The 15686-nt window shown below is 46.3% G+C and overlaps 1 protein-coding gene across 6 annotated transcripts in view; it reads right to left on the minus strand.

Annotated features, from left to right (window-relative positions):
* The window catches only part of STARD9 (StAR related lipid transfer domain containing 9), a 159949-nt gene that overhangs the window by 42504 nt on the left and 101759 nt on the right, over positions 1-15686 (minus strand). For all 6 annotated transcript variants that reach the window (XR_004432060.1, XM_033190404.1, XM_033190405.1 and 3 more), the window contains exons 16-20: positions 12630-12809; positions 7231-7282; positions 6760-6897; positions 5667-5749; positions 5438-5541 (exon numbers count right to left, since the gene is read on the minus strand). Coding sequence is in view for 5 of the 6 variants with exons in the window: in XM_033190404.1 (XP_033046295.1) it covers positions 5438-5541; positions 5667-5749; positions 6760-6897; positions 7231-7282; positions 12630-12809 (557 nt within the window). In the remaining variant the exon portion in view is untranslated. The remainder of the gene's footprint in view (positions 1-5437; positions 5542-5666; positions 5750-6759; positions 6898-7230; positions 7283-12629; positions 12810-15686) is intronic.

Here is a 15686-nt window from a genome sequence, read left to right on the forward strand (position 1 = left end):
CAGAGATACATACTGAAGCATTTACTGGTGAAATATGTCAAGAATTTGTCTAGATCCAGTGAGAGGGAACGACGGAGAGTGAGTGTGGATATAAAAGAACTAGGATTAGCCATGAGTTGATATTTTGTGTTGTATTTGAAATCTTCCATAATAAACAGCTTTAAAAAATTTTAGATTTTTTTTTTTGTTTTTTTGAGACAAGGTCTCACTCTGTTGCCCAGACTGGAGTGCAGTGGCAAGATCTTGGCTGACTACAACCTCCGCCTCCTGGGTTCCAACAATTCTCCTGCCTCAGCCTCCCAAGTAGCTGGGATTACAGACATGTGCCACTACACCCGGCTAATTTTTGTATTTTTAGTAGAGACAGGGTTTTACCATGTTGGCCAGGCTGGTCTCAAACGCCTCACCTCAAGTGATCTCCCCATCTCAGCCTCCCAAAGTGCTGGGACTACAGGCATGAGCCACTATGCACCATGCCTGGCCTAACAAATTCTAGATTTTTTTTTTTTTTGAGAAGGAGTCTCGCTCTGTCCCCCTGGCTGGAGTGCAGTGGCGCGATCTCGGCTCACTGCAAGCTCTGCTTCCCAGGTTCCTGCCATTCTCCTGCCTCAGCCTCCCAAGTAGCTGGGACTACAGGTGCCCGCCACCGCGCCCGGCTAGTTTTTTGTATTTTTAGTAGAGATGGGGTTTCACCGTGGTCTCGATCTCCTGACCTTGTGATCCGCCCGCCTCGGACTCCCAAAGTGCTGGGATTACAGGCGTGAGCCACCGCGCCCGGCAAAATTCTAGATTTTAGTCATGCCTTACTCTGCCACCAGGTTCCTATATGACCACAGATGATTCAGAGGCTTACTCTAAAAACTGACAGTTTCTACTCACTTGCTGACCTTTCCCTGGGGTCATGCAAGCACCTTATATGCTTTTTCTGCAGGGTATCTTCATCCCTGTTATTTAGGTTTTTAAAGGAGCTAACTGTATGGATACCCTAGGATGCGCACAGAATGGGAGTGGCTGGGAAGAGTCAGATTCTGCCAGAGGCTGACAAAAAAGTTATAATCAAGCCTGCTTTATCCAGCCTTCCCTACAATCCCAGGATGTCATGACTTGGAAGCTTGGAGAAGCTTATTGGTTTGATGCTGGAACCATATCTCAGGCAATATGACCAGTATGCTGTAAGGGAACCACTTTTTAGGAGATCTACCACTTCATACAGCAGAATGAAATCACATGGGTATCACAGAAGAGGTCCACAAATGAAAGCCCGTGAGTCCAAATTTGGTCTGCTGCCTGTTTTTATTAATAAAGTTTTATTAGAACACAACCACACCCATTTACTTACGTACTGTCTAGGGCTGCTTTTGCACCACCTTGGCAAAACTGAGTAGTTGCAGCACAGACCATATGGCCCACAAAGCCTAAAATACTATCTGGCCTTTTACAGAAAAAGTTTGCTGCCCCTGCCTTGGAAGAAATTAAGATTTCATAATGCAGCCTTTGGAGGACAGTGAAAGATGGATGGGTGAAGAGTGATAGGTGGAATAGCCTGGGGGAATGGGAGTGGGGGCTGACACAACCACAGTTTCTTCCCAGGGAAGGAGGCTATGAGGTCACTCAATCTGCAACAGGTCCAACGACTAGAACATGTCCAGACACTTGAGTGAGTGTGCTCAGGAGACTAGCACTGATTGCTGTGGGCAAAAGGCCAAATATACACAGTGGAGCACACAGAAAGAGGAAGGGTATTCTGTTACGCGGAGGCTCCAACTGGAATAGAAACCTGTTAATGCCAAACAAATAGAAAAAGCAGTTAACAGGAAACATACATCTATATGTACCATGCTTGTATTACTGCTCCAAATTCTGTCTGACTAAAGAAATGACTGAATTACAAACATGAGCCCATCAAAGGGTCCTAGACAAACCCAGCTAAGACCCACAGACCACCAGATGCAGGAGGCTGACACAAGATCTTTATCTGAACTCCGACATTACTCAGCTTCCTTGCCTGGCTTTCTCCTCAACCTTCAGATTTACAATTTGCTTCTTCCTGGAACGGGCGCTCCCCACCCTTCACCTAAGAAAGTGGCAGCTATGATATTGTTTCCTGCAGAGCAACAGGACCTGTAAGGAGAGGCTGTCTGCTGTGATCTCTACAGATGCAGCGCGTTCACCCAGGAGGCCACACCATCAGACAGAATGGCCCCTCTGCTAATCACATTTTGCCAAGTTCCCAGAAAGCAGGTGAAAAAGAAAATAGCAACCGTATGCTACATGTCTGGGTGGATTACAAAGGGCAAGTCTTCATTTACCTGCCAGCCAAGGGACCTCTGTCTTTATCAGGTGACTGCCCTTCATCTCTGGTGGCTCCAGTATCCCCCGGCTGCTGCCTAGTCACCTGCTTGTGAGGACTCCACTGCACCCTCCTGCTTCTTCTCTCACAGCCCTCCCCCAGTCTCGGGGTCTGGCAGCTTCTGCAGCAGATTGCAGCAGCATCTACTTACTAAAGCCACAGTGGCAGCAGTGGTGGCAGCGGCAGCAGCAACAGTGTCTCCCAGGCTCTAGGCACTTAAGGTTAACCCCCTAAAATTCCAAATGGGAAAATGCCAAGAACACAGGCAACGGTATTCAAAGACAAATTCCTCTCTGGTCTGGATTACTGCTGCAAGGAGAAAAGGAAGGCAGACTGGTCGATTTCCCCTGACTCTGGAGCCAGCTTCAGCTTTGCAGGCTCCTCATGAATGCCGCTCCAGAGATAAATGAGGGAAAGGAAGCCTGGGATAAAGGGAGGCTTTGCAGCCAACCCCATCCAAGAGCAGAGGGAGAGACTTGTAGACACACAACCACAAATCCAGACTGGGAGCCCAGCTGACAATTTATATTTTTCTCTAGTCGTGCAAGTTCCTCTCCCGGGTCCCTTTGCCCAATCACAGACTTGAGTACCACACCACACCACCTCCACCAGGGATTGGTACAGATGCTGGCTACGGTGGCTGGGCAGGACCAGCCCAGGGCTCCTAGAGCTTGTGGCTCAAGAGTGGAGGCAGTGTGTGGGAGAGGGCATGATTCTGAAATTCCTGTCTTCTCTGAAAGGACACACGCTTGTGTGTCTGAAAGGTCATGTCAGTGCCTGTGGGGCTAGAGAGGCACAGAAGACTTTTAAAAGGCAAGAGAAGAGCACAACACCATGATGTACTCTGGGGTGGACAGGTGAGCTGGGTTGAGACAGGAGGACAGGAAAGAGAAAGGGAGGCAGCCTTGCTGGCAGCAATAGGGGTTGTGGGGTGTGTCCACACCATGCATATATACTCACTCTTTCGATCTTTATCACAAGAATCCCTGGAAAACAGATGGCAGTATTGTCTCTTTAGAGGTAGGGAAACAGGCTCAGAGGTTCATTGACTTGCCTAAGGTCACATATCTTTTCTGTACTACAGCCAGGACATGAACCAATTTTGTCTGCTGCAATGCATCTCTTCCATTCTCAGCTATTTAAGATGCAGTGGTACTTTCTGTAAACCTCTGAACTCTGGGAAAAACAGATCTTCAATGAGTCTTCCCAACACAAACTTTACCTAAAATAGGAGCTACTTTCATGACTTCACTACAAAGAAGGAAAGTCGCTCTGACAAAACAAAAGCTCCAGCCTAAGCCCTGAATCCACTTTGTGTCACTTCTTCTACCTTATTCTCCATCCCATAGAGCTCTCGGTTATTCAACACTAGGATCATCCTTCATCAAATTTCTGTTTTAGCATCCTTCACTGAGCAGCTCTCCTATGAGGACTTGCCTGCTGTTCATGTTTCCTGAAGCAGAACACTGCTTTTCTTTTTTTGAGATGGAGTCTTGCTCTGTCACCCAGGATGGAGCGCAGTGGCGTAATCTCGGCTCACTGCAACTTCCGCCTCCCGGGTTCAAGCAATTCTCCTGCCTCAGCCTCCCAAGTGGCTAGGACTACAGGTGCGTGCTACCATGCCAGGCTAATTTTTTTTTTTTTTGTATTTTTAGTAGAGACAGGGTTTCACCATGTTAGCCAGGATGGTCTTGATCTCCTAACCCTGTGATCCGCCCACCTCGGCCTCCCAAAGTGCTGGGATTACAGGCATGAGCCACCGCGCCCGGCCCTGAACCACAGCACTTCTGCTCCTGTATCCAACACTCCTCACTGCCAAGGTTAGACATAAGATTGTCTTCACCTGCCATCAAATGCTGCTGGCCTGAGGAAAGAACTGCTGGATCCTTCTGAGGAAACTATGGGCTACCGTAACTCTATTGAGAACCTGTGCTCAAGGTGCTTGGCAGCCTCCCAGCACCAGTGATGTCACAGGCACCAAGTCCCCTGCTGAAATTTTCTAAAGGAAATCTCTAAGGCAGAGGTCACTTTGATGTACAGGAATAGAAGGACTCGGCCGGGCGCGGTGGCTCAAGCCTGTAATCCCAGCACTTTGGGAGGCCGAGACGGGCGAATCACGAGGTCAGGAGATCAAGACCATCCTGGCTAACACAGTGAAACCCCGTCTCTACTAAAAAATACAAAAAAAAACCAGCCGGGCGTGGTGGCGGGCACCTGTAGTCCCAGCTACTCGGGAGGCTGAGGCAGGAGAATGGCGTAAACCCGGGGGGTGGAGCTGGCAGTGAGCTGAGATCCGGCCACTGCACTCCAGCCTGGGCGACAGAGCGAGACTCCATCTCAAAAAAAAAAAAAAAAAAAAGGAATAGAAGGACTCCCAGTACCAAATCTGCAAGGCTTCTAGATCTGGGAAGGGTGTTTTATGTAGAAATGGATGAAGTAGAAAAGTAGTTGCCATCAATCACATATAAAACTCTGACTCAGTGTCTCAGAGTTACAATGCAGGCAAAGTGGGCATGAGAGGGTAGAACCCAAAGATATTTTCATATTGTTCCTATAGTTTCTGCCTCTCTTATGCACAGTTCTAGATTCTTGTTATGAGAAAGAAAGGATTCTCAGTCACATACTATCTTTAAAAACTCAGAGAAAGCCGTATGTTCTAGAAGCTATGCATTCACATATACTATGTGACATATACTATGAGCTCACATACAGGTAGGCCAGAACTTAAAGGAGTATATAGGAAGGTAAGCTCAGAACAAAGATGTCCACAAACACATCACAGCTAAATTTTGTGGAGAGAGAAAAGGTGGCCATAGGAACATCTAATAAAATACCTCTTTCAGTGATGAAAAAAGTTAAAATACCAAACAAGAAATGAACAAGGGCCAAGACCACTTCCCTGCCAACTACAAACTTAGCAGCTTGTTCAGCATCATCAAATGACTTGCCCAAGTTGATTCAGACAAGGGCTCATTCAGACCTTGGCTTCTACATTAATCACTTCCCACCCCCACCCTGATCCATGCTGTAATGGACTAAGAAGTGAACCCAGCAGGTTCCACATCAGTATGAGCAGCTATTTCTTACCCTTCCTTCCAAAGCAAAGGGAAGAGACCTAGCCGGGAGGCAGTGAGATCTCCATCCAAATCCAGCCACTCCAAAGAGCCACCACCTGCAGCAGCCTCTCCAACCTTGAACAAGGAAGAAAGCACAGTGAGGCTGCTGTCATCACCTCCACCCCTCCCAGCTTGGCGTTTCCTCTAAAAAGTGGAAACAGGGAGGCCAGCAATAACCTAGAAAACACAGCCCTGCTAACCTGCCTTCGCTGCCGCAGGACAGCGGCCTCTGCTGGGTGGTTGAATCGGAACTTCTGTGCCTTCCCCAGGGTTATGACAGCTCCTGCAGCACAGAGACAAGTGAGAATTCAATTAACAGCTCATGTTTTGGAGTACATACTATGTGTAGGGTACTGTTCTATGAGACAAAGTCATGCCCTCGATAACCGATAATTTTGCTGAGTTGATAAGATATGTATTAATTCTGTATCTCACAGCATACATCTTGGATTAATAAGACAGACAGGAAGAACTCTACTACTCCAAGGGAAAGGAAGTTGAGTCCCAGGTGGAGTAGTCAGGGAACACTTGATGGAAGAGGAGGAATCTCAGTTCAGTCTCAAAGCACAGAGAGAATTTGCATAGATTAATAACAGTAGCGGTAATTATAGTAATAATGATAATGAGTGTTTACTGAGTGCCAAGCACACTGTTAAGAACTATAAGGTTCATTTGATCCTCACACTGATCCTATTATTATCCCCATTTTATAGATGAGGAAAGTGAGGCTCAGAGACTTTCCTAGGGAGATAGAGCTAACGAACACAGGTACCAATTTCAGAGTCATTCTTTACTCCGAGACTTTAGAATTAAGGCTTGTTTACGGGAATAGGATCATATTAGAAAATCTTCAGATTTCAGGGTGCAGAGGCTGGGTGATTTTTTTTTTTTTTTTTTTTTTTTTGAGACGGGGTCTCGCTCTGTCGCCCAGGCTGGAGTGCAGTGGCGGGATCTCAGCTCACTGCAAGCTCCGCCTCCCGGGTTTACGCCATTCTCCTGCCTCAGCCTCCCGAGTAGCTGGGACTACAGGCGCCTGCCACCTCGCCCGGCTAGTTTTTTGTATTTTTTTAGTAGAGACGGGGTTTCACCGTGTTAGGCAGGATGGTCTCGATCTCCTGACCTCGTGATCCGCCCGTCTCGGCCTCCCAAAGTGCTGGGATTACAGGCTTCAGCCACCGCGCCCGGCCTGGGTGATTCATTTTTAAAGCCTGCTTCACTGAGCTCTCTGGGCCCATGAGACTGGAAATGGTCCATCACTCATCTTGGGATAAACAGGGCTTTAGACAGTCCTACCTTGGGTCAGACGGCAGGAGGCAGTGACCTCCCGGCCATTGACTGTACAGCGGGCCCCACGGGCAGGCCGGAGAACAACTACACCACAGGCACTGGTGATAGTGCAGTGGTCTCTCTCGATCCACTGACCCTGCAGGACTACAAAAGAGGTGGTGGTCACTTGGGTGGGAGGACAATCCAGGGAAACATCCTCTCCATTTCTTTCTGTAAGATCAGAATCCAACATCTGGAAGACCTCATACCATAATGAAAGAGGAAGAGGCGACCTGAAACCACCCATACCTGAAATCCTCCCACCGTGTGGGTCTCTCCCTAGCACATCCCAGACCTGAAACCTAGCAGTGGAAAGAGAAGCAGGCCCTGAATACGCCAATGATTCCCTTCTCAGAGCATCATCAGAGTCCTCTGAAGAAACCTTTCAGGCACAAATACTTGCCCCAAAACGTTGGACGCCTATGTTCTGTCACTTACCAATGTCCTGTTCCTGGTCTGAGTCAATCCTTCCAATTTTTGTTGTCCCTTCCTAAAGGGGAAAAAAGCCATTTTAATGAGAATTAAAAGGGACAGAGCCTTGCCCTACAGGAGAGTCCACATTAGAATATTCTCACTCTCTTCCCAGCCTTATCTGTACCACTTCTCATCCCATCCCAGCCTGGTCTGTACCACTTCTCAACTTTGGTCCAGGCTGTTCTGACCCTCTGCCCACTCACTCTACAGCCCAGGAAGCCCCTGAGATGGTAGAGCTAAAAAATATACCACAAAGCGGCCCAAGCTATTTGCAAAGTCCAGCAAATGTGGGCAAACTCCTTTCCGTCCCACAGCCCAAGGTTAGGAAATAGTTACAGCCATTGGTCAGAAAAATTCTCTAGTCTGAGAAAATACATGCAAAAGTATGGCTTTTCCCTAAGAGGCAAAGGTTGGTGTGGTCCAAGTTTGATCCAGTAAGTCTCAATGAAACAAGCATTTTGTGAAGATTTATGGAAACACAGGATTTTTACCTTCTTGGTCCGCAGATGAAGTTTAACAGACACCAGACTCTAAGAAGGGTAAAAGCACAAATACGAGAAAAGTACCTCTAGAATAAAAAAGAACTGGAAGAGAGTGTAAGAGAGGAGGGGGAAACTGGAGTTAGTATAAATGAATCAGTGGATTAGTTGAAGACAAGGCCTTTTAGACCTTGGATTATGGCAAATTTGCTTAAGACCCACATAGCTCTGTTAGGAAAAGGCAGCAACATGGCAACCGGGATGCTAAATTTTAGACATATCTTTATCGTTTATTGACTAACCATTCGATACGTCCTAGGCATTATGTTGAGTACTTTACACAAATCATATTACCTTATCCTTTAACAACTCAAAATGTAGGTATTCTCATCTTCTTTTTATTGATGAGGAATCTGAAGCTCACAGGGGATAAACTGCCTAAGAAACCTGCATACCAAATAGGAGAGCTATGACTAGAATTCAGGTCTCTCTGGATCCTAAGCCCCTGCAGGCTTTTCCAACTTCACCATAACACCTCCCCAGTAATGAATGAGTTTTTGTTTGTTTTTTTGAGACAGAGTCTCACTTTGATGCCCAGGCTGGAGTGCAGTGGCGCAATCTCAGCTCACTGCAACCTTCGTCTCCCAGGTTCAAGCAATTCCCTTGCCTCAGCCTCCCAAGTAGCTGGGATTACAGGCACCTGCAACCATGCCTGGCTAATTTTTGTATTTTTAATAGAGATAGGGTTTCACTATGTTGGCCAGGCTGGTCTTGAACTCCTGACCTCAGGCGATCGGCTAGCCTTGGCTTCCCAAAGTGCTGGGGTTACAGGCGTGAGCCACCGCACCTGACCAGTAATTATTATTATTATTTTTTTTTTTTTTGAGATGGAGTCTCACTGTTACCCAGGCTGGAGTGCAGTGGCATGATCTCTGCTCACTGCAACCTCCGCCTCCCAGGTTCAAGTGATTCTCCTGCCTCAGCTTCCCGAGTAGCTGGGAATACAGGTGTGTGCCACAACGCCCAGCTAATTTTTGTATCTTTAGTAGAGATGAGGTTTCGCCATGTTGTCCAGGGTGGTCTCGAACTCCTGACCTCAGGTGATCTGCCTGCCTCAGCCTCCCAAAGTACTGGGACTATAGGTGTGAGCCACCGCATCTGTCCCAGCAATGTTTTTAAGGAGACCAGAGAATTCCCCACTAGGCTTCACTGTCAGCAGCCAGAGCAGGGAGGTCCCTGACACTCCTCCAAAATAGCTTGCAAGAAGGAAGAATCCTGGCAGTAATGAATGAGGCTCTGTCCTCACTGCATCCCCTTCTGTCACTCTTCTCTGCAAACACACAAACAGCCAGAGCCAGCCTTTCCTGCTCAGGCACTGAGGACCACAGCAGTCAATAGATGCTAGCCTCCACAAACACCGTCAAACAGAATCAGAGGGCAGTTCAAGGGAAAAAGGTCGAAACTTTTCATGTGTGTTCAGGGACAGCCCTTCCAAAAAGATAAAGGCTACGGCACATCATAACTTCTAGATCTGCAGGATAGAAATTACCAACAAAAGGTGATGGCATCTCAGATGAGGACTGAGCTGGCTGGCATATGCGTTCACTGCCCACCCTGCCTCTTTATGTAGGGAGGGTTAGTGGCACAAAGGCAATTATGAGGATGAAGTCCAGCATATCAGTAACCTGGGCTCTCCCTGTCCTTCTATCTTCTTCCCACCCAAGACACTTCCCCAAGGTGACCCAGGGAAAAACAGCTTCCAGATTGCCAGAGACTAGTTCTAGGTAACAAACTTAGCAAACAAACAAACAAACAACAATAAACAGAATATTGGGCCATTACTGTTAGTACTATTACCTAAGTCAATAGCTACACAAACAAAAGGTGGGGAAAGTACATAAAATGTAGAAATGGCAGGATTAGAAGTAGACTAAAATCTCATCACCCAGGTCTACTGGAAATGCACCAGGGAGTAAAATCCTCACTATGCACTGACTAAGCAATAAAAATCAGCAATCCAGGCCGGGCGCGGTGGCTCAAGCCTGTAATCCCAGCACTTTGGGAGGCTGAGACGGGCAGATCATGAGGTCAGGAGATGGAGACCCTCCCGGCTAACACGGTGAAACCTCATCTCTACTAAAAAATACAAAAAACTAGCCGGGCGAGGTGGCAGGTGCCTGTAGCCCCAGCTACTCGGGAGGCTGAGGCAGGAGAATGGCTTAAACCCGGGAGGCGGAGCTTGCAGTGAGCTGAGATCCGGCCACTGCACTCCAGCCTGGGCAACAGAGTGAGACTCTGTCTCAAAAAAAAAAAAAAAAATCAGCAATCCAGCGGAGCGTGAGGGCTCATGCCGGTAGTCTCAGCACTTTGGGAGACCAAGGTGGGTGGATCACTTGAGGTCAGGAGTTCAAGACCAGCCTGGCCAACATGGTGAATCCCCGTCTCTACTAGAAACACAAAAATTAGCCTGATCAATTGTTTATTCTTCAATTCATAGTAATCTCCCACCCCCCTTTTTTTCCTTTTTCACTTTTTTCTTCCTTTCTGCCTTTATTACATGCCCAGACATGCCACAGTAGCAGGCGTTATCAGTACCAGCTCACATTCCTTTCCTTATTAAAAAAAAAAAAAAAAAACCTAGCTGTCTAGCTCATTGCAGACACCTCTTCCCCTTTCCCCTCTCTCCCTTACATGCCCACCTTATCTAAAAAGGTTCAAATGTTTAGCCAGCCGGGATTAGTTTAGAATGTACGACCTGACCCTGGCCAATGGGGAAGGCGAAAGGGTACAGGAGCAGAACTTGCATCAGAAATAAAGGTTCTCGTGCCCCACTTTGTTCAGATGTGTTCTCATGGCAACTGGTCAAAGAGAAGCACCCCTCTGCGCAAAAGTAAAATTACTTTACTACAAATCCTTTAAGTGTTCAATTTCCTTAACATTTTAAGCATTATTCCCAATAGTGGTACATGCCTGTAATCCCAGCAATGCAGGACGCTGAGGCAGGAGAATCACTTGAGCCCAGGAGGTTGAGCTTGTACTGAGCTGAGATTGCGCCACTGCACTCCAGCCTGGGTGACAGAGCGAGACTCCGTCTCAAAAAAAAAAAAAATCAGCCATCCTATCTTCAGGTGAGGTCATCATTCATCTCCATGTCTACGATTCAATCTAATAGTCATGTCCTTTAACCCTCTGCTGCTACCCTAAGCTCTACTACTTGATTTCTAGCTTTATCTATTCACTCCACATCCAATCCATATATCAGATCAGTTCTACTCAAACACTGACCATTTTAATCAATCTGGTCTCTTCCTGACCTCCAGCCTCTCTCTGTGGTTCTGACTAATGGGAGGATCTATACAGCCATTTGGTGTTTAGTTCTCTTGCTAAGGTAAAAGTTGTTAGCCACTTCTGCCTCAGGCACTTTCACTAAGAAAATTTATGCCCCGTGTACCAGAAAATAAGCTACTTTAAATTTTCTGTCTGAGAAGCTCAGTCTCTGACAAATTCCCAAAGGGCTTATCCTAAGAACCCTGATGAGCTTTGCTAACATCTCACTTCCATATGCTCTGCAGCACTAGGAAGAAGGCCAATTTCTCCAGGGATAACAGCAGCATTACATACTCCCCAGAAACTCTTTGTTCTTTTTAAATGTCAGCTGGGGATCATTATGAGAATGAAAACTAGCTTTTCAGTGAGCACAGGGATTTTGAGCATGTGAAGTACGTTCTGCTGTCCATAGGAACTGTCCTCCCACAGAACACACTGATGAGAACAAGACGAAAGACCTCTCTACCATAGGTCTCTAACTCTCAAAACCACTTCACTCAGAAATGCGGACTGGCCTCCAGGTGACACAGAGCCAGGTGGGCCAGGTGCTGTTTGGAAGCTTTAACTTCAATCTTTTTCTAGATGGATGCCTGTCATCCCCTCTTCCCCCACCATCACACCACTCTAGCTCTTTGGACCCTCCCTATGTTTTAAGCTCCTTTACCTACTTTCTCTGTCTCCTTTTCCAGGTAAATGTAGTGATGGAGAAGTGGGAGGTGTACTGTTCGTCAATTTGGGGTTGAAGTGGGGAACTGTCAGAAGAAAACTTTCAAATCTTCTGAATTCCCCCTTTAGCCTCTGAAAGCCACCGTTTTTAAACATTATTTTTATTTATTTATTTTTGAGACAGAGTCTTACTTTGTCATCCAGGCTGGAGTGCAGTGGCGTAATCTCAGCTCACTGCAACCTCTGCCTCCTGGGTTCAAGTGATTCTCCTGCCTCAGCCTCCCGAGTAGCTGGGGTTACAGGCACCCACCACCACGCCCGGCTAATTTTTCTATTTTTAGTAGAGGTGGGGTTTCGCCATGTTGGCCGGGCTGGTCTCGAACTCCTGACCTCAAGTGATCCGCCCGCCCTGGCCTCCCAAAGTGCTGGGATTACAGGTGTGAGCCACCACACCCAGCCTGAAAGCCACCTTTGAGCAGTCTGTATTTGCAGAGTTTAGGAGCACTAACGGTATCTTGAGGTTAGGGTTTCACTCTCCATGACTGTACCCCTGTGCTTCAGTAAGCCAGAAAAGGAATATGATAAGCATCATTCTTACTTTAAAATGAGAAAATTAAGGCAAAGAGAACAAAAGTAAGTTACATAAGAACAACAGTAACTGCAGTTGAAAAACAATTATTCTGATTTCCAGTCTTCTGCTGTATACATACAAAGGCAAAATAGATCACAATTTGTCAGGTAGACCAGTTTCCTGAGAACAAACCTGAAGGCAGCTCTGTGGCATCTGTCTTGATTTCAATTCACAGAAACATGGCTGCTACTCCTAGCTTTTCCCTCCTTGACCTCTGGGGCCAGTGGCTTAGGAAGAAAAGGATATACTAGTCTCCTCACCTTGAGATGATAGAGCACAACACCTGTGCTGAGCACATCATCCTCCAAGGCCATCAGGTGTGGCAGGCTGGAGTCGATGACCACCCCAGCCCTCCTCCTGTTGATGTCCACACTGTAATGCTCCATGAGGGCCTGCCAATCATTCCACTTCTGGGTCCAGTCTTTAGTCAGCTGGTCTACCTGCAGAGGTATAGGAGGTGATCTGAGACACTCAGCATGGGGAACAGACTAAAGGTCAGAAGTCATTACATCTATTCCTATTTCCCCAGAGTATTACTTTATTATGCTCCTCACAGATACTATTCAAAGCCCCCACGGAAGCCCTTACCTCCTCCAACTGCAAGCTGTGTTTTCCAAGTTTTCTTCAATAAGCAAGTATTACTTGTATAAACAGAAGACCCCTCAATAAATGTTATTTTTAAAGTTTTCTGCAATGAACATGTACTGTTTTTATAATTGGAAAAAAAATGCTATTTTCAAGTTATTTTTTAAAAATTAATCGGGATGTTAGATATCTGTGTTTATAATTTCCCTTTCCCCACCCCACTTTTATATGATCCATACTTGGGAATCCTTTTATGACCTAACACTTCTTTCCCAAAGTACAGTACTTTATCATATAAGCTTGCACATGGCTCACAGAACCACAAAGCACTGAGAGGAATTTCCCCAGGTGGAACTAAGACTACATGGAAATTGTCTGGAAGATCATGTAATAAGATAATAAAAACAGTAAAATACTGAGTGCTTAACGTGTACCAGGAACAGAGTTTTAAAAGTAAATATACCCACGCTTAAGCTAAGACCGCCTTAGGGACATGCACAGTGATAAATGTAGGGTCCTTTTTATTCTCTTAGTGGAAACTGATGCCTAAGCAATGAGCTTATCCTGGGAATGGAAGAAATGAGGAAGCTCAGGGAAAAAAAAAAAAAAAATTAGATGTAGCTAAGTATTTCTCTCATAAAGTGAATACTTAAAAAAAAAATTATGCCAGGTTGGCTAGGCATGGTGGCTCACGCCTGTAATCCCAGCACGTTGGGAGGCCAAGGCAGGTGGATCACGAGGTCAGGAGATCGAGACCATCCTGGCTAACACAGTGAAACCCGTCTCTACTAAAAATACAAAAAATTAGCTGGGCATAGTGGTGGGGGCCTGTAGTCCCAGCTACTCGGGAGGCTGAGGCAGGAGAATGGCGTGAACCCGGGAGGCGGACTTTGCAGTGAGCCGAGATGGCACCACTGCACTCCAGCCTGGGCGACAGAGCAAGACTCTATCTCAAAAAAGAAAAAAAGAAAAAAAATTATGCCAGGTTTAGGTACGAGTACTTTATGTGCCCTAGAAACATTATTTTAATAATCATTGAGTTGAAGTTTGGAAACCAGGAAACTACAGGGTACCTGTAAAGGGCTGGGTTGGATAGGGACCCCTGGCATTGGTGAGTGGCAGGGTACTCTGGCTTACAGTTCAGCCAGCCTGGCACAGCTCCCCCTGGTTAGCTTTCATCACCTACTCCTACACTGCCTAAGATGATACAGCCAACAAGGGGAAGGTTCAAGTCCAGCTCAGCTGGCCTGCATAATGCAAGTATGCTCATGAGTTTGGAATGATTTCGGCTCCCCTACTTCATCTCTTAGTATAGAGGGATGATATTTTCTGAACCAAAAATCAGAATACATGACTGAAGGAGGAATTTTTTAGAGAAACTTCTAGACGTATTATTTAGTCTTGAGGTTTAGTAAGGGTGACAAAAGGTTAACGTGGCCAGGATACTCTAATGACATATAAGGATGATGCAACAGAATATTACAAATTGAAACATTTGGTTGTAGGATTTAAATCTAACCCATCTGCCAGGTGTGCTGACTCACACCTGTAATCCCAGCACTTTGGGAGGCTGAGGTGAGTGGATCACCTGAGATCAGGAGTTTGAGACCAGCCTGGCCAACATGGTGAAACACCTTCTCTACTAAAAATACAAAAAATTAGCCTGGCATGGCAGTGGGCACCTGTAATCCCAGCAACTCAGGAGGCTGAGGCTGCAGAATTGCTTGAATCCAGCAGGCGGAGGTTACAGTGAGCCAAGATCACACCACTGCACTCCAGCCTGGATGACAAGAGTGAAACTCCATCCCAAAATAATAAAAAATAGGCCGGGTGCGGTGGCTCATGCCTGTAATCCCAATACTTTGGGAGGCTGAGGTGGGCGCATCATGAGGTCAGGAGTTCAAGACCAGCCTGTCCAACATGGTGAAACCCCATCTCTACTAAACACACAAAAATTAGCTGGGTGTGGTGGTGTGAGCCTGTAATCCCAGCTACTCGGGAGGCTGAAGCAGGAGAATTGCTTGAACCTGGGAGGCAGAGGTTGCAGTGAGCTGAGATTGCACCATTGCACTCCAGCCTGGGTGACAAGGTGAGACTCCATCTCAAAAAAAATAAAATAAAAAATTAAAAAATAAAAATAAATCTAATCTGTCAACAAAAAACAACTGCCCACCATTTTTTCCTTTTAAATATTTCTGGGGGCCAGGTGCAGTGGTTCATGCCTGTAATCTTAGCACTTTGAGAGGCCAAGGTGGGTGGATTACCTGAGGTCTGGAGTTCGAGACCAGCCTGGCCAATGCGGTGAAACCCTGTCTCTACTAAAAATGCAAAAATTACGTGGGTGTGGTGGTGCACGCCTGTAGTAGCTACTCGGGAGGCTTAGGCAGGACAATCACTTGAACCTGGAAGGTGGAGCTGAGATCATGCCACTGCACTCCAGCCTGGATGACACAGTGAGACTCCCTCTCAAAAAAATAAAATTAATTTAAAAAAAGTATCTGGGAATCACCATTTATTCCACTTTTCCAAAATGTCTTGTCCTTGCCCTCACTGAGTTACAGTAGTCTCTTTCCTGGTTGGTCCTCTGCTTCCAGTCTTCCCACCTTTCAAATTCACCATGCATACAACTATCATATTAATTTCCCAAAGATATTCCTTTATTATGTCACCAACCTGATTCAAGAAGCTATTAATCCTGTTTACACCAAGTTCAAACCTTCTAAACTTGCCCT

Source organism: Trachypithecus francoisi, unplaced genomic scaffold, assembly GCF_009764315.1.
Source record: "Trachypithecus francoisi isolate TF-2019V2 unplaced genomic scaffold, Tfra_2.0 Lachesis_group3, whole genome shotgun sequence".
NCBI lineage: Eukaryota > Metazoa > Chordata > Mammalia > Primates > Cercopithecidae > Trachypithecus > Trachypithecus francoisi.